This window comes from Arachis hypogaea, chromosome 12 (genome assembly GCF_003086295.3).
Source record: "Arachis hypogaea cultivar Tifrunner chromosome 12, arahy.Tifrunner.gnm2.J5K5, whole genome shotgun sequence".
Classification (NCBI taxonomy): Eukaryota; Viridiplantae; Streptophyta; class Magnoliopsida; order Fabales; family Fabaceae; genus Arachis; species Arachis hypogaea.
The window spans coordinates 45,442,398-45,463,569 of record NC_092047.1 but is presented as its reverse complement, the minus strand read 5'-3'; the positions used below and the strand labels follow the sequence as shown (position 1 = coordinate 45,463,569).

At 35.8% G+C, this 21,172-nt stretch overlaps 2 protein-coding genes and 1 non-coding gene across 3 annotated transcripts in view; 2 read left to right on the top strand and 1 right to left on the bottom strand.

Annotated features, from left to right (window-relative positions):
* Positions 1 to 7,052: 7,052 nt before the first annotated feature.
* LOC112732180 (small nucleolar RNA R71) lies at positions 7,053 to 7,160 on the top strand. The gene has a single exon (XR_003167916.1). It is a non-coding gene; the product is annotated as a small nucleolar RNA R71 (small nucleolar RNA).
* A 4,114-nt stretch (positions 7,161 to 11,274) lies between these two features.
* Positions 11,275 to 12,057, bottom strand: LOC112730012 (uncharacterized). The gene has a single exon (XM_025780133.1). The coding sequence runs from the start codon at positions 12,055 to 12,057 to the stop codon at positions 11,275 to 11,277; it is 783 nt and encodes a 260-aa protein (XP_025635918.1).
* A 4,795-nt stretch (positions 12,058 to 16,852) lies between these two features.
* The window catches only part of LOC112727366 (eukaryotic translation initiation factor), a 5,909-nt gene continuing 1,589 nt past the window's right edge, over positions 16,853 to 21,172 (top strand). Inside the window, exons 1-3 of the mRNA NM_001426596.1 lie at positions 16,853 to 17,274; positions 18,041 to 18,209; positions 18,420 to 18,545. Coding sequence (NP_001413525.1) covers positions 17,069 to 17,274; positions 18,041 to 18,209; positions 18,420 to 18,545 — 501 coding nt within the window. The 5' untranslated portion in view covers positions 16,853 to 17,068. The remainder of the gene's footprint in view (positions 17,275 to 18,040; positions 18,210 to 18,419; positions 18,546 to 21,172) is intronic.

Below are 21,172 nucleotides of genomic sequence, written 5' to 3'. Positions count from 1 at the left end.
CAGCCCACCTAGTCATAATATACACCCTAATGTCCTCTAACATAGTGACAATTGGTTTTTCTCTAGCCTCAACTATCACAGCATTAAAACTCTCACTCATGTTATTAACAAGGGACTCACACTTTGAATAAAATGAAAAGCGAGAACGGGACCAGAACCTGGGTGGGATACTATTCAAGTGCCGAAATGCATCCTCACTCTTGAGTCTCATTGTCTTCATCTCATTCTCCCAGTCTTTCCAGTGTGTAGACTTCGCACATCTCCATATTTGATTCTTCAGCTCCAATCCAGGAAATTTCTTCCTGAAGTTGTTATATAGATGCCTCACACAGTAACGGTTGTCCACCCCAGGGATGACTTCCTCAAGAGCTGGTAACAAGTCCTGCATCAAAAAGGTAACTGGTGCACGAAATTGTGATGTCCAGGCTCGAACAATCCCTGGCAACGTGAGCAACTTGGTACGCGTAATCGTAATTACACTTTAATTATGTAAAATTCATGGCTCTTTCTTTCCCTGGCAATGGCGCCAAGAACATGGTGCCAATACCATGGTTCACAACTTCGATACAACTAACCAGCAAGTGCACTGGGTCGTCCAAGTAATACCTTACGTGAGTAAGGGTCGAATCCCACAGAGATTGTTGGTATGAAGCAAGCTATGGTCACCTTGCAAATCTCAGTTAGGCAGATATAAATTGATAATGGTGTTTTCGAATAATATATAATAGAATAGGGATAGAGGTACTTATGTAAATCATTGGTGAGAATTTCAGATAAGCGAATAGAGATGCTTTTCGTTCCTCTGAACCTCTGCTTTTCTGCTATCTTCATCCAATCTGTCTTACTCCTTTCCATGGCTGGCTGTATGCAAGGGCATCACCGTTGTCAGTGGATACATCCCCTCCTCTCAGTGAATAATATGCTCACGCACCCTGTCACGGCACGGCTATTCATCTGTCGGTTCTCGATCATGCTGGAATAGGATTCACCCTCCTTTTGCGTCTGTCACTAACGCCCAGCACTCGCGAGTTTGAAGCTAGTCACAGTCATTCAATCATTGAATCCTACTCGGAATACCACAGACAAGGTTTAGACTTTCCGGATTCTCTTGAATGCCGCCATCATTCTAGCTTACGCCACAAAGATTCCGGTTAAGAGATCTAAGAGATATTCATTCTAGCTTATTTCATGTAGAACGGAAGTGTTTGTCAGGCACGTGTTCATAGGGGAGAATGGTGATGAGCGTCACACATAATCATCACCTTCATCACGTTCTTGGGTGCGAATGGATATCTTAGAAGCGAAATAAGATGAATTGAATAGAAAACAGTAGTACTTTGCATTAATCCTTGAGGAACAGCAGAGCTCCACACCTTAATCTATGGAGTGTAGAAACTCTACCGTATGAAAATACATAAGTGAAGGTCCAGGCATGGCCGAGATGGCCAGCCCTCAAAACGTGATCTAAGATAGCATATAACTGATCAAAGATCTAACTGATCAAAGATGCCTAATACAATAGTAAAAGGTCCTATTTATAATAAACTAGCTACTAGGGTTTACATGAGTAAGTAATTGATGCATAAATCCACTTCCTGGGCCCACTTGGTGTGTGTTTGGGCTGAGCCTAAATGTTGCACGTGTAGAGGTCCTTCTTGGAGTTGAACGCCAGCTTTTGTGCCAGTTTGGGCGTTCAACTCTGGTTTTGGCTCCTTTTCTGGCGCTGGACGCCAGATTTGGGTAGAAAGCTGGCGTTGAATGCCAGTTTACGTCATTTATTCTTGGCCAAAGTATAGACTATTATATATTGCTGGAAAGCCCTGGAAGTCTACTTTCCAACGCAATTGGAAACGCGTCATTTAGAGTTCTGTAGCTCCAGAAAATCCATTTTGAGTGCACGGAGGTCAGAATCCAACAGCATCAGCAGTCCTTCTTCAACCTCTGAATCTGATTTCTGCTCAAGTCCCTCAATTTCAGCCAGAAAATACCTGAAATCACAGAAAAACACACAAACTCATAGTAAAGTCCAGAAATGTGAATTTAACATAAAAACTAATGAAAACATCCCTAAAAGTAACTAGATCCTACTAAAAACATACTAAAAACAATGTCAAAAAGCGTATAAATTATCCGCTCATCACAACACCAAACTTAAATTGTTGCTTGTCCCCAAGAAACTGAAAATCAAATAGGATAAAAAGAAGAGAATATACTATAAATTCCAAACTATCAATGAAACATAGCTTCAATCATATGAGCGGGACTTATAGCTTTTTGCCTCTTGAATAGTTTTGGCATCTCACTTTATCCATTGAGGTTTAGAATGATTGGCATCTATAGGAACTTCAGATTTCGAATAGTGTTATTGACTCTCCTAGTTCAGTATGATGATTCTTGAACACAGCTTCTTTATGAGTCTTGGCCGTGGCCCTAAGCACTTTGTTTTCCAGTATTACCACCGGATACATAAATGCCACAGACACATAATTGGGTGAACCTTTTCAGATTGTGACTCAGCTTTGCTAAAGTCCCCAATTAGAGGTGTCCAGGGTTCTTAAGCACACTCTTCTTTTGCTTTGGACCTTGACTTTAACCGTTCAGTCTCAAGTTTTCACTTGACACTTACACGCCACAAGCACATGGTTAGGGACAGCTTGGTTTAGCCGCTTAGACCAGGATTTTATTCCTTTAGGCCCTCCTATCCACTGATGCTCAAAGCCTTGGGATCCTTTTTATTTGCCCTTTGTCTTTTGGTTTTAAGGTTATTGGCTTTTTCTGCTTGCTTTTTTTTCTTTTTCTTTTTATTTTTTTCTATATATATATATATTTTTTTTTTTCACCTATTTTTTTTTCTGCAAGCTTTGTTCTTTGCTGCTTTTTCTTGCTTCAAGAATCATTTTTATGATTTTTCAGATTATCAAATAACATGTCTCCTAGTCATCATTCTTTCAAGAGCCAACATATTTAACATTCTTAAACAACAACTTCAAAAGACATATGCACTGTTCAAGCATACATTCAGAAAACAAGAAGCATTGTCACCACATCAATATAATTAAACTAAGTTCAAGGATAAATTCGAAACTTATGTACTTCTTGTTCTTTTGAATTAAAACATTTTTCATTTAAGAGAGGTGATGGATTCATAGGACATTCATAACTTTAAGACATAGTTACTACTACTAATGATCATGTAATGAAGACACAAACATAGATAAGCACATAACATAGAAAACGAAAAACAGAAGAAAGAAGAACAAGGAATGAATCCACCTTAGTGATGGTGGCGTTTCCTTCTTGAGGAACCAATGATGTCCTTGAGCTCTTCTATGTCTCTTCCTTGTCTTTGTTGCTCCTCCCTCATTGCTTTTTAATCTTCTCTTATTTCATGAAGCATGATGGAGTGCTCTTGATGTTCTACCCTTAGTTGTCCCATATTGGAACTCAATTCTCCTAGGGAGGTGTTGATTTGCTCCCAATAGTTTTGTGGAGGAAAGTGCATTTGAGGCATCTCAGGGATCTCATGGAAATGAGCTTCTTGCGCCTCTTGAGCTCCATGAATGGGCTCTCTTGCTTGCTCCATCTTTTTCTTAGTGATGGGCTTGTCCTCTTTAATGAGGATATCTCCCTCTATGAAAGCTCCAGCTGAGTAACATAGATGGCAAATGAGGTGAGGGAAGGCTAACCTTGCCATAGTGGAGGACTTGTCAGCCACCTTGTAGAGTTCTTGAGGTATAATCTCATGAACTTCCACCTCTTCTCCAATCATGATGTTATGGATCATGATGGCCCGATCTATAGTAACTTCAAACCGGTTGCTAGTGGGAATGATTGAGCATTGAATGAACTCCAACCATCCTCTAGCTACAGGCTTGAGGTCCAATCTTCTTAGTTGAACCGGCTTGCCTTTGGAGTCAACCTTCCATTGAGCTCCTTCTACACATATGTCCATAAGGACTTGGTCCAACCTTTGATTAAAGTTGACCCTTCTAGTGTAGGGGTGTTCATCTCCTTGCATCATGGGCAAGTTAAACGCCAACCTCACATTCTCCGGACTAAAATCTAAGTATTTCCCCCGAACCATTGTAACATAGTTCTTTGGATCCGGGTTCTTACTTTGATCATGGTTCTTGGTGATCCATGCATTGGCATAGAACTCTTGAACCATTAGGATGCCGACTTGTTGGATGGGATTTATTAGGACTTCCCAACCTCTTCTTTGAATTTCATGTCGGATCTCCGGATACTCATTTCTTTTGAGTTTAAAAGGGACCTCAGGGATCACCTTCTTCTTGGCCACAACATCATAGAAGTGGTCTTGATGGGCTTTGGAGATGAACCTTTCCATCTCCCATGACTCGGATGTGGAAGCTTTTGTCTTCCCTTTCCCCTTTCTAGAGGATTCTCCGGTCTTAGGTGCCATCAATGGTAATGGAAAAACAAAAAAGCTATACTTTTACCACACCAAACTTAGAATATTGCTCGCCCTCGAGCAATAAACAAAATAGTAGAAGAAGAAGAAGAAGAAATATGGAGAGGGAGAGGGAGATGTGGTTTCGGCCAAGAAGAGTGTAGAGGGGAGTGTTGAGTGAATTTGATGAAGAATGGGGGTCTTTATATAGGGAAGGGAGGGGGGGTTAAGGGTCGGCCATATGGGTGGGTTTGGGTGGGAAATTGGTTTTGAATTTTGAAGGTAGGTGGAGTTTATGAGGTAGGTTTATGGGGAAGAGTGGATGGATGTGAGTGGTGAAGAGGTGATGGGGAAGAGAGTTTGAGGTGATTGGTGAAGGGTTTTTGGGGAAGAGTGTTTATGAGGTTGTGTGAAAGAGAGTGGTGAGAAGAAGTGAGTGGAGGTAGGTGGGGATCCTGTGGGGTCCACAGATCCTGAGTGGATCCTATGGGGTCCACAGATCCTGAGGTGTTCAAGGATTTACATCCCTGCACCCATTAGGCATGTAAAAATGCCTTTGTACCCAACTCTGGGCGTTCAGCGCCAGGTTGGTGGCCATTTTGGGCGTTCAACGCTCATTTGTGTGCCATTTCTGGCGTTGAACGCCAGAACCATGCCTGTTCTGGCGTTCAGTGCCCAGAAGCTGCCCATTTTGGGCGTTCAGCGCCAGCACCATGCTCTGTTCTGGCGCTGAACGCCAGACAGATGCTCCTCCAGGGTGTGATTTTTCTTCTGCTGTTTTTTTTTTTTTTTTGATTCCGTTTTCAATTTTTATATTTATTTTGTGACTCCACATGATCATGAACCTATAAAGACATATAACTAAGAAAAATATAGTTAGATAAATAAACATTGGGTTGCCTCCCAACAAGCGCTTCTTTAATGTCAATAGCTTGACAGTGGGCTCTCATGGAGCCTCACAGATGTGCAGAGCTTTGTTGAGACTCTCTAACACCAAACTTAGAGTTTGGATATGGGAGTTCAACACCAAACTTAGAGTTTGGTTGTGGCCTCCCAACACCAAACTTAGAGTTTGACTGTGGGGGCTCTGGTTGACTCTGCTTTGAGAGAAGCTTTTTCTGCTTCCTCTCCATGGTTACAGAGGGAGATCCTTGAGTTTTAAACACAACGGAGTCCTCATTCCATTGAAGGACTATTTCACCTCTGTCAACATCAATCACAGCTCTTGCTGTGGCCAGGAAAGGTCTTCCTAGGATGATGGATTCATCCTCTTCCTTTCCAGTATCCAGGACTATGAAATCAGTAGGGATGTAAAGGCCTTCAACCTTTACTAACACGTCCTCTACTTGTCCATAAGCCTGTTTTCTTGAACTGTCTGCCATCTCTAATGAGATTTTAGCAGCTTGCACCCCATAGATTTCCAGTTTCTCTATTACAGAGAGGGGCATGAGGTTTATTCCTGAACCAAGGTCACACAGAGCCTTAAAGATCATGGTGCCTATGGTACAGGGTATTATGAACTTTCCAGGATCCTGTCTCTTCTGAGGCGATGTCAGTTGATCCAGATCACTTAGTTCTTTGATGAACAAGGGAGGCTCAACTTCCCAAGTATCAATGCCAAATAATTTGGCATTCGGCTTCATGATTGCACCAAGAAACTTGGCAGTTTGCTCTTCAGTAACATCCTCATTCTCTTCGGAAGAGGAATACTCATCAGAGCTCATGAAGGGCATAAGGAGGTTCAATGGAATCTCTATGGTCTCTAGATGAGCCTCAGAGTCCTTTGGTTCCTCAGAGGGAAGCTCCTTATTGGTCACTGGACGTCCCAGGAGGTCTTCCTCCTTGGGATTCACGTCCTACTCTCCCCTTGTAGGTTCGGCCATGGTGCTTATGTCAATGGCCTTGCACTCTCCTTTTGGATTCTCTTCTGTATTGCTTGGGAGAGTACTGGGAGGGATTTCAGTGATCCTTTTACTCAGCTGGCCTACTTGTGCTTCCAAATTTCTAATGGAAGATCTTGTTTCATTCATGAAACTCACAGTGGCCTTGGACAGATCAGAGACTAAGTTTGCTAAATTAGAAGTATTTTGTTCAGAGTTCTCTGTCTGTTGCTGAGTGGATGATGGAAAAGGTTTATTATTGTTAAACCTGTTTCTTCCACCATTATTAAAGCCTTGTTGAGGCTTTTGATCCTTCCATGAGAAATTTGGATGATTTCTCCATGATGAGTTATAGGTGTTTCCATAAGGTTCACCTAAGTAATTCACCTCTACTATTGCAAGGTTCTCAGGATCATAAGCTTCTTCTTCAGGAGAAGCCTCTTGAGTACTGTTGGATGCAGCTTGCATTCCATGCAGACTCTGAGAGATCATATTGACTTGCTGAGTCAATATTTTATTCTGAGCCAATATGGCATTCAGAGTATCAACTTCAAGAACTCCCTTCTTCATAGCGTCCCATTACTCACAGGATTCCTTTCAGAAGTGTACATGAACTGGTTATTAGCAACCATGTCAATGAGTTCTTGAGCTTCTGCAGGCGTTTTCTTTAGGTGAATGGATCCACCTGCAGAAGTGTCCAGTGACATCTTTGATAGATCAGATAAACCATCATAGAATATATCCAGGATGGTCCATTCTGAAAGCATGTTAGAAGGACACTTTTTGGTCAGCTGTTTGTATCTTTCCCAAGCTTCATAGAGGGATTCACCTTCTTTCTGTCTGAAGGTTTGAATATCAGCTCTAAGCTTGCTCAGCTTTTGAGGAGGAAAGTACTTGGCTAAGAAAGCCGTGACCAGCTTATCCCAAGAGTTCAGGCTGTCTTTGGGTTGAGAATCCAACCATAATCTAGCTCTGTCTCTTACAGCAAAAGGGAAAAGCATGAGCCTGTAGACTTCAGGATCTACTCCATTAGTCTTAACAGTATCACATATCTGCAAGAATTCAGTTAAGAACTGAAAAGGATCTTCAGATGGAAGTCCATGAAACTTGCAGTTCTGCTACATCAGAGAAACTAATTGAGATTTCAGCTCAAAGTTGTTTGCTCCAATGGCAAGAATGGAGATGCTTCTTCCATGTAAATTGGAATTTGGTGCAGTAAAGTCACCAAGCATTCTCCTTGCATTGTTGTTGGGTTCGGCTGCCATCTCCTTTACTTGTTCGAAATTTTCAATCAAGTTGTCTCTGGATTGTTATAATTTAGCTTCTCTTAATTTCCTCTTCAAAGTCCTTTCAGGTTCTGGATCAGCTTCAACAAGAATGCCTTTTTCTTTGTCCCTGCTCATAAGAAAGAGAAGAGAAAAAGAAAAGAAAAGGAATCCTCTATGTCACAGTAAAGAGGTTCCTTATTGTTAGTAGAAGAAAAGAAGAAGAGAAAAAAAATCTGAACTCAGAGAGAGAGGGGGTTCGGATTTTTGGTGAGTTGAAGGAAAGATGTTAGTATATCAATAAACAAATAGAAGAAGATGAGAGGGGGAAGTGAATTTTCGAAAACAATTTTTGAAAAAGAGTTAGTGATTTTTGAAAATAGTTTTTGAAAAAGGTTAGTAAATTTTTTTTTTCGAAAATTCAAATAAAAATAAAAAAATAATTAGTTAATAAAAAAAGAAATTTTTGAAAAAAGGGGGGAGACATTTTCGAAAATTAGAGAGAGAGAGTTAGTTAGGTAGTTTTGAAAAAGTTAAGGAGCAAACAAAAAGTTAGTTAGTTAGTTGAAACAAATTTTGAAAATCAATTTTGATAAGATAAGAAGTTAGGAAGTTAAAAAAGATATTTTGAAATCAATTTTTGAAAAAGGTAAGATAAGAAGATATTTTTGGAATTTTCGAAAATAACTAAGAATTTTGAAAAATATTTGATTTTTGAAAAAGATTTTGAAAAAGATAAGATTTTCAAATTGAAAATTTGATTTGACTCATGAGAAACAATTTGATTTTAAAAATTTTTGAAAAAGTCAATCCAAATTTTCGAATTTGATGAGAGAAAAAAGGGAAGATATTTTTTTGATTTTTGAAATTTTTATGAAAAACATGAAAATTATGCAATGCATGAAATTTTTAGATCAAAACAATGAATGCATGCAAGAATGCTATGAATGTCAAGATGAACATCATAGACACAATTTTGAAAATTTTTTATTGCAAAAAAAACATGCAAGACACCAAACTTAGAATTCTTTAATGCTTAGACACTAAGAATTCAAGAATGTATATGATAAACATGAAAAGACACAAAACAAAAAATCATCAAGATCAAACAAGAAGACTTACCAAGAACAACTTGAAGATCATGAAGAACACTATGAATGCATGAAATTTTCGAAAAATGCAAGATGCACATGCAATTGACACCAAATTTATAACATGACTCAAGACTCAAACAAGAAACAGAAAAATATTTTTGATTTTTATGATTTTCTAATTTTTTGGTATTTTTCGAAAATTATATGAAAAAGAAAAAATAAGGATTCCAAAATTTTTTACATGAATTCCAGGAATCTTGCATTCTTAGTCTAAAGCTTCAGTCCAGGAATTAGACATGGCTCACTAGCCAGCCAAGCTTTCAATGAAAGCTCCAGTCCAAAATACTAGACATGGCCAATGGCCAGCCAAGCTTCAGCATTTAACACCAGAGTATATTGCTCTTGATAACAAATTGCAAGCCTCAGTCCAAATAAATTTAGACATGGCTTTACAGCCAGCCGGGCTTTACATGCTTCATGAAACACTAGAATTCATTCTTAAAAATTTTGAATCTAAAATTTTTTTTCGAAAACAGGTGAGAAAATTTTGAAATATTTTTGAAAAATTTTTGAAAAGAAAATAAAAAGAAAATTACCTAATCTGAGCAACAGGATGAACCGTCAGTTGTCCAAACTCGAACATTCCCCGGCAACGGCGCCAAAAACTTGGTGTTGTTGCCGGGATTGGGATCTCAGACGATTCTTGGCGCCAAACAGGAACAATTAAGTCCCCGGCAACGGAGCCAAAAACTTGGTGCACGAAATTGTGATGTCCAGGCTCGAACAATCCCTGGCAACGTGAGCAACTTGGTACGCGTAATCGTAATTACACTTTAATTATGTAAAATTCATGGCTCTTTCTTTCCCTAGCAATGGCGCCAAGAACATGGTGCCAATACCATGGTTCACAACTTCGATACAACTAACCAGCAAGTGCACTGGGTCGTCCAAGTAATACCTTACGTGAGTAAGGGTCGAATCCTACGGAGATTGTTGGTATGAAGCAAGCTATGGTCACCTTGCAAATCTCAGTTAGGCAGATATAAATTGATAATGGGGTTTTCGAATAATATATAATAGAATAGGGATAGAGGTACTTATGTAAATCATTGGTGAGAATTTCAGATAAGCGAATAGAGATGCTTTTCGTTCCTCTGAACCTCTGCTTTCCTGCTATCTTCATCCAATCTGTCTTACTCCTTTCCATGGCTGGCTGTATGCAAGGGCATCACCGTTGTCAGTGGCTACATCCCCTCCTCTCAGTGAATAATATGCTCACGCACCCTGTCACGGCACGACTATTCATCTGTCGGTTCTCGATCATGCAGGAATAGGATTCACCCTCCTTTTGCGTCTGTCACTAACGCCCAGCACTCGCAAGTTTGAAGCTCGTCACAGTCATTCAATCATTGAATCCTACTCGGAATACCACAGACAAGGTTTAGACTTTCCGGATTCTCTTGAATGCCGCCATCATTCTAGCTTACGCCACGAAGATTCCGGTTAAGAGATCTAAGAGATATTCATTCTAGCTTATTTCATGTAGAACGGAAGTGTTTGTCAGGCACGTGTTCATAGGGGAGAATGGTGATGAGCGTCACACATAATCATCACCTTCATCACGTTCTTGGGTGTGAATGGATATCTTAGAAGCGAAATAAGATGAATTGAATAGAAAACAGTAGTACTTTGCATTAATCCTTGAGGAACAGTAGAGCTCCACACCTTAATCTATGGAGTGTAGAAACTCTACCGTATGAAAATACATAAGTGAAGGTCCAGGCATGGCCGAGATGGCCAGCCCTCAAAACGTGATCTAAGATAGCATATAACTGATCAAAGATCTAACTGATCAAAGATGCCTAATACAATAGTAAAAGGTCCTATTTATAATAAACTAGCTACTAGGGTTTACATGAGTAAGTAATTGATGCATAAATCCACTTCCTAGGCCCACTTGGTGTGTGTTTGGGCTGAGCCTAAATATTTCACGTGTAGAGGTCCTTCTTGGAGTTGAACGCCAGCTTTTTTGCCAGTTTGGGCGTTCAACTCTGGTTTTGGCTCCTTTTCTGGCGCTAGACGCCAGATTTGGGTAGAAAGCTGGCGTTGAACGCCAGTTTACGTCAACTATTCTTGGCCAAAGTATGGACTATTATATATTGCTGGAAAGACCTGGAAGTCTACTTTCCAACGCAATTAGAAACGCGCCATTTCGAGTTCTGTAGCTCCAGAAAATCCATTTTGAGTGCAGGGAGGTCAGAATCCAACAGCATCAGCAGTCTTTCTTCAACCTCTGAATCTGATTTCTGCTCAAGTCCCTCAATTTCAGCCAGAAAATACCTGAAATCACAGAAAAATACACAAACTCATAGTAAAGTCCAGAAATGTGAATTTAACATAAAAACTAATGAAAACGTCCCTAAAAGTAACTAGATCCTACTAAAAACATATTAAAAACAATGTCAAAAAGCGTATAAATTATCCGCTCATCAGTAACCCAACTAATTAGTATAGCATTCAGCTTAAGTTATAAAGTGCCCAAAGAATTTCAAATTAATGTTTACCTTCTGTTGATCCGACATGAATGTACACCTTCCAATTTTATCAGCACCCAGATCATTAGATTATTGTCTCAGAAACCAAATCCAGGAATCCTTGGTATCAGCTTCAACCACCGCATAAGCAATGGGAAGGATCTGGTCATTAGGATCTCTTCCTATTGCAGTGAGTAACTGGCCACCCTGAGGAGTCTTTAAGAAATACCCGTCCAAGCTGATAAAGGGTCTGACATGTTGGAAGCTCTTCTTGCATGCATTGAAGCAGACATACAATCTCTGGAACACACAATAGTTCATCAATTCTAGGTTCTGGACCTCCTGGACAAAGTCTGGGCTCCTAATCACTTTCAAGCTGACAGATGAACCTGGATTGGCCCTTAAAATCTCCGTACAGTAGTCATTAATCCTTCTATACTGCTCCCTAAATGCACCCTGGATTTGACTTAGTGCCTCTTGCTTAGACTTGGCTGCCATGGACTTGGTCACAGTAACATTCCATTTCTTGTGTGCCTTTGCTTGTAACTCCCTTATTTTAATCCTGGGATTAGACTCTACCTTCTTTTTAAACTGCGCTCCAAGCCACTTAGTGTGTAGTATCCCAACTCTGTGCGTTTGCATGAAGGTGTGTTGGAGGTTCAAGCTTCTTAACTGCCATGTGGATTCATCCCCAACCTTATGTGCATAGAGCCAGAATGGACAGTCCTTCTGACACACAGCTCTAATCCTGACCAAATCACACTTCTTCAATTTGATGCTCCTAGCCGTATGAACTGCATATGCCAGCACAGTCTCCTTAAACTCTTGTCTGGATGCATAAAGTGTCCCTACCTCCCACCTATAGCTGCTCATATCCTTCAAAGGTTTATGAACTGGAAACCTTTAACCCACTCGGTTTGATATATCATCACCATCATTCTCAGCATCGTCCTCATCTCCCTAATCCCCACCAATCATGTGGTCCATCTCCAACTCATCACTATCTGCTCCATCCTCATCACTAAACTGATTTATACCTTTACCCTTTTCCTTGCCAGCAATAGCTTCTTCTGGCACAGAATTACCATCATCAAATCCACTATCACCCTCAAAATCCTCATCACTATCACTGAAGTGCACCTCTCCAGCACTGTCCCCCTCCTCATCAGATGGCATGTACTCAGGGTCCTCACTGTCTTCGTCATTGGACTCACTTCCATCTACCTGAAACTCATCCCCTACCCCTCCACCCTCTGTTGCCTTATTAGGTTCGGCACTGGCCCCTGCTGCCTCAGCCCCGTGCCCTTCGAAAACAACCAAGCCCAGCCCATCATCTGTTCTCTCTTCTGCAACTCCCCCAACGTCAACGTAACCCACTTCTGGAAACGGCTCAGCATCGCCAACATCGTGGACCACATACAACTATACCAAGCCCCGTAACCCAGCAATGTTGCACATCTCGATTGCTTCTACGTCACCCTTCAGCAACTTCAGGAAAGTCTCCAAATCATCAAAGACTGGATCTTTATACCACAACGCAACAATGTTTGCCTGCAAGTACCCAAACTGCCTTAGTTCTTCATAGGCCTCAAACAAAGACCAACGATCGTTGTCAATGTCCTCGATGATGGTACTTTGACCCTTTAGGTACTCAAAAACCCCCTCCGCATATCTAAATGCACCCCCATGATGCACCCTGACATTCATATACACCATCTTCTGCTCAGTCAACCCTGCCATACAGCAGAATACATTACTCACAAACATATATACAGCAGAATACATTACTCACAAACCCTAGCTATAGCAGCAGATTCAAAAGCCTGCATTCAACCCCTAAATGCTCAGATAGAGCAACATCGTGATCAAAACCAAACCCACGACATGTTGTGAACAGTTGACGTGATTGCTTGAGGGATGGAAAGTAATCGTACCTGAACAATCAGCTGCTGCAGCGATGAAGATCACTCACCAATGTCTCAGCACACCGATCTCAACCTTAACCCCCCCAATGGCGACAATGCTTTCTGTTCGCACCTACGTTCGAGGGTTTCACACCAACGTTTCAATTTTCAGGTGTTTCAAGGAAGTTTATGCGTTGCTTCATGAAGGGGTGTGAACTTCGCGGGAATGAAAATTAAGGGAGAGAAACCGCAAAGGGCAAAGTTGTTATTAAATTTTATTTTTGGTGCGAAAGGACCATTTTAATACAAGTGTCAACTTCGGAGACGATTTTGTTTTAAAAAAAAAAAACTTAGGGACAAAACAAATTTTTGACCCCTACGTTAGGGACCAAAATTGAACTTAACCCATTGTATTACTTATATATGTGAATATCCCGTAAGTAGCATTTTTAAATAAGGTGAATTCTATGATGTAGAAAGAAAGATTCTTCTACATGTGTATGTTTGTGTTGTCAAAAGGGTAGTGTGACAAGTGTTTAGAAAGAGAGTAATTGAAGAGACAAGATTTGACATGTTGCAAGCAAAATGTAGTGTATTTTGTCTTATGTAACATGTAAATAATGTATTGATTAAATAGGCTAATTATATTTATGTTAATTAATTATTAAAGATAGTATTGGACCTTGTATGATTTTTTTTATTTTTGGACTTTTTGAATATACGCTCTCTCTCTCTCCAAAAATATTAATTTTACACACAAAAATTTATTAATATTTATTTATTTTAATATATACCTTTTTTCTTTTTTGATGACTTAGATATATTCAGTTTCACAAATATAAAAATGTATTTACATATTTTAACCAACAAAAAAATATATAACTTTACGTATTTACATACATTTAAATTAACGGTAATATTTACATATATTTAATTTAAATATTATATCAATATATCTATCAATATTACTCTGGGTACATATAGATATTTATAAAAAAATATTATTCAAACACCACATATTCTTGACATCTTATAAAAATAATTTGTTATTAATTATTTATATATTTAAATTTTTTTAATTAATAAAACAAAAAAAAATTATATTTAATTATTTAAAAAATATTGATGTCAAAATAGCATTTGTAATACTGCCATTTTTATGGTGCAGAAAGGGAGAATATATATTTTGGGAGAGTTGATTTTTTTTTAAGAATGAAAATTGTAATAAGAAAGTTTGCTTTTTGTTATAAAGGGAAATTAAAAATAAATTTAATTTTAATGTAGTGTTAGTATAAAATAATTTTATATTTACATCTAATGACATAACACTACATTAAAAAAATAATTACTTTTTATAGACGGTGTTTATTGTCATCCAAAGGACCAAATATAATTACACGACTGTGTAAAACACATTTTACACTGTCAATACATCAAAATTAAACTCACTAAAAATATGTGCACCCAAAATTTGTATAACACCAGACATTTTTTTTTTTGGTGACTCATAACACTAGACATATAGGAAAACATGGTAGACATCAAGAAAAATATAAGAAAACATAGTTATTTTTTGATATTATGTAGACAATATATTGTTATTTTGTTTGCATTAAAATATCTATTTACAGTTATTTATAAAAAATAATTAAAAGAAAATTTCAAATACTAAAAAAAGAAAAATCTTTTGATAATTAATATTTCAAAAAAAATTGTCTAAAAAAATTAAATACTTCAAATTATTATTGGAATATTTTAGATGCAATCTATTATTTATAATTAAATTATTAATTTTTTACAATGAATAAACTATATTATTGAGTGAATATTTAATATTTATTTTTTTATTAAACGAAAAAAGTATGTTGTCTAAGCAGATTTAATAAAATTATATGATTAGTTTTTCTTTGAGGGTATAGAAGTGTGTTGAAGAAAGATGATATTTTTTTTAATATATATTATACATTCATTAATTTAATTTAAATAAATATTAATAAATTTTTGTGTGTAAAAATTAATTTTTTAGATGATATTTATTATGTAAATAAAAATAATTAATTGAATTTTTTTTTCAAGTAATACGAGTTGGAAGAAAAATAATTAATTGAATTTTTCTTTTTCATTAATTTTTTAACTAAATTAATAATTTTCAATTAATTATTTTTATTTACATAATAAATATCATCTAAAAAATTAATTTTTACACACAAAAATTATTAATATTTATTTTAAATTAAATTAATAAATATATAATATATATTAAAAAAATTATCATCTTTTTTCAACACACTTTTATGCCCTCAAAAAAAAACTAATCATATAATTTTGTTAAATCTGTTCATACTTTTTTTGTTTAATAAAATAATAAATATTAAATATTCACTCAATAACATAGTTCATTCATTGTAAAAAATTAATAATTTAATTATAAATAATAGGTTGCATCTAAAATATTCTAATATAACTTGAAGTATTTAATTTTTTTAGACAATTTTTTTTGAAATATTAATTATTAAAAGATTTTTCTTTTTTTAGTATTTGAAATTTTCTTTTAATTTTTTTTAAAAACAACTGTAAATAGATATTTTAATGCAAACAAAATAATAAGATATCGTCTACATAATACTGAAAAATAACTATGTTTTTTTATTTTTTTTGGTGTCTTCCATGTTTTTCTATATGTATGGGGTTATACAAATTTTGGGGGCATAGTGAGTTTAATTTTGATGTATTGACAGTGTAAAATGTGTTTTATACACGTGTAATTATATTTGGTCTTTTGGATGACAATTCACACCGTCTATAAAAAGTAATTATTTTTGTTAATGTAGTGTTACGTCATTAGATGTAAATATAAAATTATTTTATACTAACACTACATTAAAATTAAATTTATTTTTAATTTTCCGTTATAACAAAAAGTAAAATTTTTTATTACAATTTTTATTCTTAAAAAAAAATAACTCTCCTAAAATATATATTCTTTCTTTCTACACCATAAAAATGGCAGTATTATAAATGCTATTTTGACATCAATATTTTTTAAACAATTAAATATATTTTTTTTGTTTTATTAATTAAAAAAATTTAAATATATAAACAATTAATAACAAACTATTTTTATAAGATGTCAAGAATATGTAGTGTTTGAATAATATTTTTTTATAAATATTTATATGTACCCAGAGTAATATTGACAGATATATTGATATAATATTTAAATTAAATATATATAAATATTATCGTTAATTTAAATATATGTAAATACGTAAAGTTATATGTTTTTTGTTGGTTAAAATATGTAAATACATTTTTATATTTGTGAAACTGAATATATCTAAGTCATAAAAAAAAAAGAATATATTAAAATAAATAAATATTAATAAATTTTTGTGTGTAAAGTTAATATTTTTGGAGAGAGAGAATAAATTCAAAAAGTCCAAAAATAAAAAAATCATACAAAATCCAATATTATCTTTAATAATTAATTAACATAAATATAATTAGCCTATTTAATCAATACATCATTTACATATTACATAAGATAAAATACACTACATTTTACTTACAACATGTCAAATCTTATCTCTTCAATTACTCTCTTTCTAAACACTTGTCACATTACTCTTTGACAACACAAACATTAACATGTAAAAGAATCTTTCTTTCTAACATCATAGAATTCCCCTTTAAATAAAATACCTAACCATGCTTACATACTAGCCAGACATAATAAAGAAGCCCAAAACCCATTTAAAGCAAAAGCATAACCTACAACAGAGCCTCAAAACCCAGACTAGAAGAAAAAAACACCCTAAAGAATCAAGACCGAAAAAAAAAACCTACAACAAACCCTCATCGTCTTCTCTTCCTCCTTCATCTTTCTCAGTTCCTCAGTCCTTATCCTTCTTGGAGGCTGGAGATAGAAGGAGAGAGGAAGAAAGAGAACACGACCTTCGGAGAGAGAGAGAGAGAGAGCGATGGCAACCGAAACAGCAGGAGCAGTAGTTGAATCGTCCTCAGCAGCAACCGTGCCTTCGCCGGCGCCGGAGGCTGGATCGAAACACAAGCTCGAGAGGAAGTGGACGTTCTGGTTCGACAACCAATCGAAGCCGAAGCAAGGCGCTGCTTGGGGTACCTCTCTCCGCGAGGTTTACACTTTCGATACTGTCGAAGAGTTCTGGTGGTGCGTTTTCCACTCTTTTTAAATTTATTTTTAATTTAGTTTGAAGTTGAATTGAAGTTCGCTCGATCTTGATTTTTGAAGTTATCGTAGATGTGATTTGGAGAAAATAAAAAAAAAGTTCTGATTTTCATGGATCTTAGGAGAGAGAATCCTTAGAGGGTTTTCATTCATTCAGAGGACATGTAAAATTCTGGGTATTTTTCTTCTATTTATTTATTATTTATTTTTTAGTTTTGGCTCTTGTGTTAAGATTTTAGGCTAAGAAGCGCATATTATTCAAAACACTAGGGTTGCGTTTGAAACTGCATAAAATAGGTAGCCCAAGTTTTTGTTGCTGTCTCTGAGATTTAGAGAGACAGTATCCAAAGGCCATGTTGAGCGGTGGATATTTTGTCAAAAATTTCTATATGTCCATTAAAATTAAGTCATCGAATATATTTGTATATAAATACATGAATTGTGGACACCAAAAAATAATTACATATGTTGTTTAACACACTTTCAATGCATATTTTGTATTAAATCATGTATTTGTTTATTTTTTGTGTTCATGGCTGCACTTTTTTTATAGGTAACTTTAAAGATACTCCAGGTTATATTTCCAAGGTTTTTAATTTTTTTCAAAATTTTTTATCCTAGTTTAAATTTAAGTTTCAGAAGAAGAAACAAGTAAACACATTATGCATATCCTTCTGTTGACATTTTTGTATCTGAATCCAATCATCATAGGATTTTGGAGAACATTTTTCATGAAATTTTGTTGCAGTTTGTATGATCAGGTATTCAAGCCCAGCAAATTGCCTGGAAATGCAGACTTCCACTTGTTCAAGACTGGGATTGAGCCGAAATGGGAAGATCCTGAGTGTGCTAAGGGAGGCAAGTGGACTGTCACAAGCAACAGGAAGGCTAATCTTGATAACATGTGGCTTGAAACTGTAATTTCTTGATTCCTTTCTTTCTTTTCTCGAAATGTTGGAGTTCTTCTGGATTTTGTACATAAAGAATATGAGAAATGATGTTGTTTCTAATTGTTCTAAGTACTAAATTTTTCTTGTTGAATAGCAGAACTCTTGTAAAGATTATGGATGAAATGCTGGTTCTTAATTGCTAAATGTACTGAATATTTACCATCCCTTATTGATTAGATGATGGCTTTGATTGGGGAGCAATTTGACGATGCTGAGGACATATGCGGTGTGGTTGCAAGTGTGCGCCAGAGGCAGGACAAACTTTCGCTATGGACAAAGACCGCAGCAAACGAGGCAGCTCAGGTTTGTTATTTATCTTGCAAATTATAAATCTGTCTTTATCCGCTGCTTTGTTATATTGTATTGTCTAGGATTTTGTCTTGTAGTATATGCAAGTGCATGTTTGGTGTGTTACTTTCTCTTCCTATCTTCAAATGAGCGATTGCTTACAAGTGGATGATGGCATATTGTATGGGTAGCACTCAGGTGAAAAAGTATTTGCTTTTGCATCTGTGGAAAAGGACGTTATTGAGGAAAAAGTTAAAAGTAGCAACAGAGTTGCTGTTTCCGTGTTTAGGCCCAAATTTTGATGTTATTAAATATAATTAAATAATTACGGAATTACCCATTGTGCCCGTAGCCAGTAAATGTTGAATACAATGGTTAATTATGGCATGATAAAATATTTTATTTTATTTTATTTAACAAAGTGAAATGGAGGAGAAAAAATTTGTTCCAAATTGAAAAAAACATGATTTAGTCAATAGTAAGTATCCATGATTGATGATGCAGTGCACAATGAAATCAGAGGGAAAGGCACAATATGCGAGTAAACTACTAGTTTGGCTCCCAAAGTTGCAATTTTTGACAAAATGATCCTCGGAAAAACAAATGATATTTTGGCTTTCCAAAAATGATATCAATTTGATAAAATACATGATTTATTTTTAGTGGTAAACAGCTCATGCATTTGATCCAATTTTTTCTTGGAAAATTTGAAAGTTATTTAGAATGTACAAACGAGAACTCGAAAAAATTCGATCTTTAGACTCTTTTTTCAATTGTTTTCCTGATTTTCTCTTGCCATTTAGGGGAAAAATTTGCCAAAACAAATTCACATACAATTACCAAGTTTGGAGATTCAAAATATTTCATTTTTCTAAATAGATTTGCAAAAAATCATGTCGAAATTGGATCTCTTTTTCAAGTATGTATTACTGTATTTGGTACATTTTATCAATAGATCATCTTTGGAGGGTCAAAATGTCATTTCTTTTGTTTGAAGGGTTATTTTATTAGAAATTAAAATTGTAGTTAAATGATAGTTTACTCCAAAATATACTATTACAAAGTGTTGAAAATGTGTTTTTTATATTCTTGAAAATTAGGGACGGAAGAAACGTGTAAATTACTCAGTATGTTCTGGTTTCATAGTGTCATGTTGTGATGTGTCTATTTTAATATTAGTAGTGTCTGATCCAAAAATTTTTATTAGTGATTCCCAAAAATCATAAGAAATTAGAAACAAGGAAGTCAGGTGCAAAGCATCCCGCATTCTGCGGCAAATAGTATATGTTTAGCCTAACTTAATGCATGTATTAGTGACTAAATCTATAGTTTGAACTCGTCATCATGAGGTCACATAGAGTTAACTGAACTGATGCCTCAAGGCACCCCTTCAAGAAATTATATCAAATAAATCTCAAATATTTTATTCAAACACAAACTAAATATTGATTTATGTGGTTCAACTTGCAGATGTCATTTCTATTATTTTGTTTAATTAAAATTTTTAATTAAAAATTTGTTATATCTCAAACACATGCTTAGCAATAATATCTCACAATTTTTTAAGGTTATTCTACATTTTAATATTTCTTATTTCATATTTTAAAATTGAACTAGAACAGAGGTAAGTACCAATTGCCAATATAAGTTTAACAATTACCAAAAGCAACAACAAAGCCTTGTCCCACTAGTTGGGATTAGCTACATGGATCAAGAGACGTCATTGTGTCCTATCATATATTATGTTTACAGTAAGACCGTTTAGACATAGATTTTTTTCCAACCACCTCGTGTATGTTTTTTTTAGGTCTTCATTTACCTTTTGCTACTTGTTTACCTTCTAATTCACCTTCCTAACCAAATGTTCCGACGACTTTTTCCCCACATGTTCAAACCACCTAAAACGCGATTCTACACTTAAAATTTCTCTCTTGTATCCTCATTCCTTTTTTTGTCCATGTGTGTTTGGTCACTTTTATCACATTAAACTTATGCCCATGCTCACCTTCGCCCTTTCCCACTTTTTTCCTTGCAAGCACATTATGTTAATCTTTCTTCTTGCTATGGCAGATTTTCCTGTAATTGTAACTACATTCTATGTCTCAAACTGCAATTTTCGGTTGCCTCTATCTTTACCTTTGCCTCTTCCTTTACCTTTGTGAACTAGTTTATTTACCCTCGTTTGATTAAAAAAATGTGAGAATTGTACATTTTGCACTACATCCGGATATCGATGTAGCGAGCATCCTCTTTTGACACTGTACTCGAGCCATATAGTACTTTGCTTTTGGGGAATGACCTAATTTTTGCGCAATATTGTATTTGGTCAATGTCATAGAGATTCTACGAAGTTTTATGTTTGCTATCGATTGCTTAACACAACCCTTTCCCTTTATCCGGGTTTGGGATCGGTTATGCAAGTTAGACAATTAAAAGAAAGTGAGCATGGTTATTGTGAATTCTAAGAAGTATGACACAGAAATAATTCCTCTTTATGGTGGAAGACCTTAGTGTATATCCCCCGCAATTTTTGACAATTCTCAAAACCATCTCATTGATGCGAGATTCAAGAAGTGGTGGAAATAATGTTTATCTTAGTATTTTAAGAAAATTTCAGAAAGAAAATAGTGTTGATACGAAAG

What these genes read in the sequence shown, in the direction of transcription:
- LOC112730012 (XM_025780133.1), bottom strand. Translation starts at nt 12,057, where the DNA reads ATGAGCAGCTATAGGTGGGAGGTAGGGACACTTTATGCATCCAGACAA.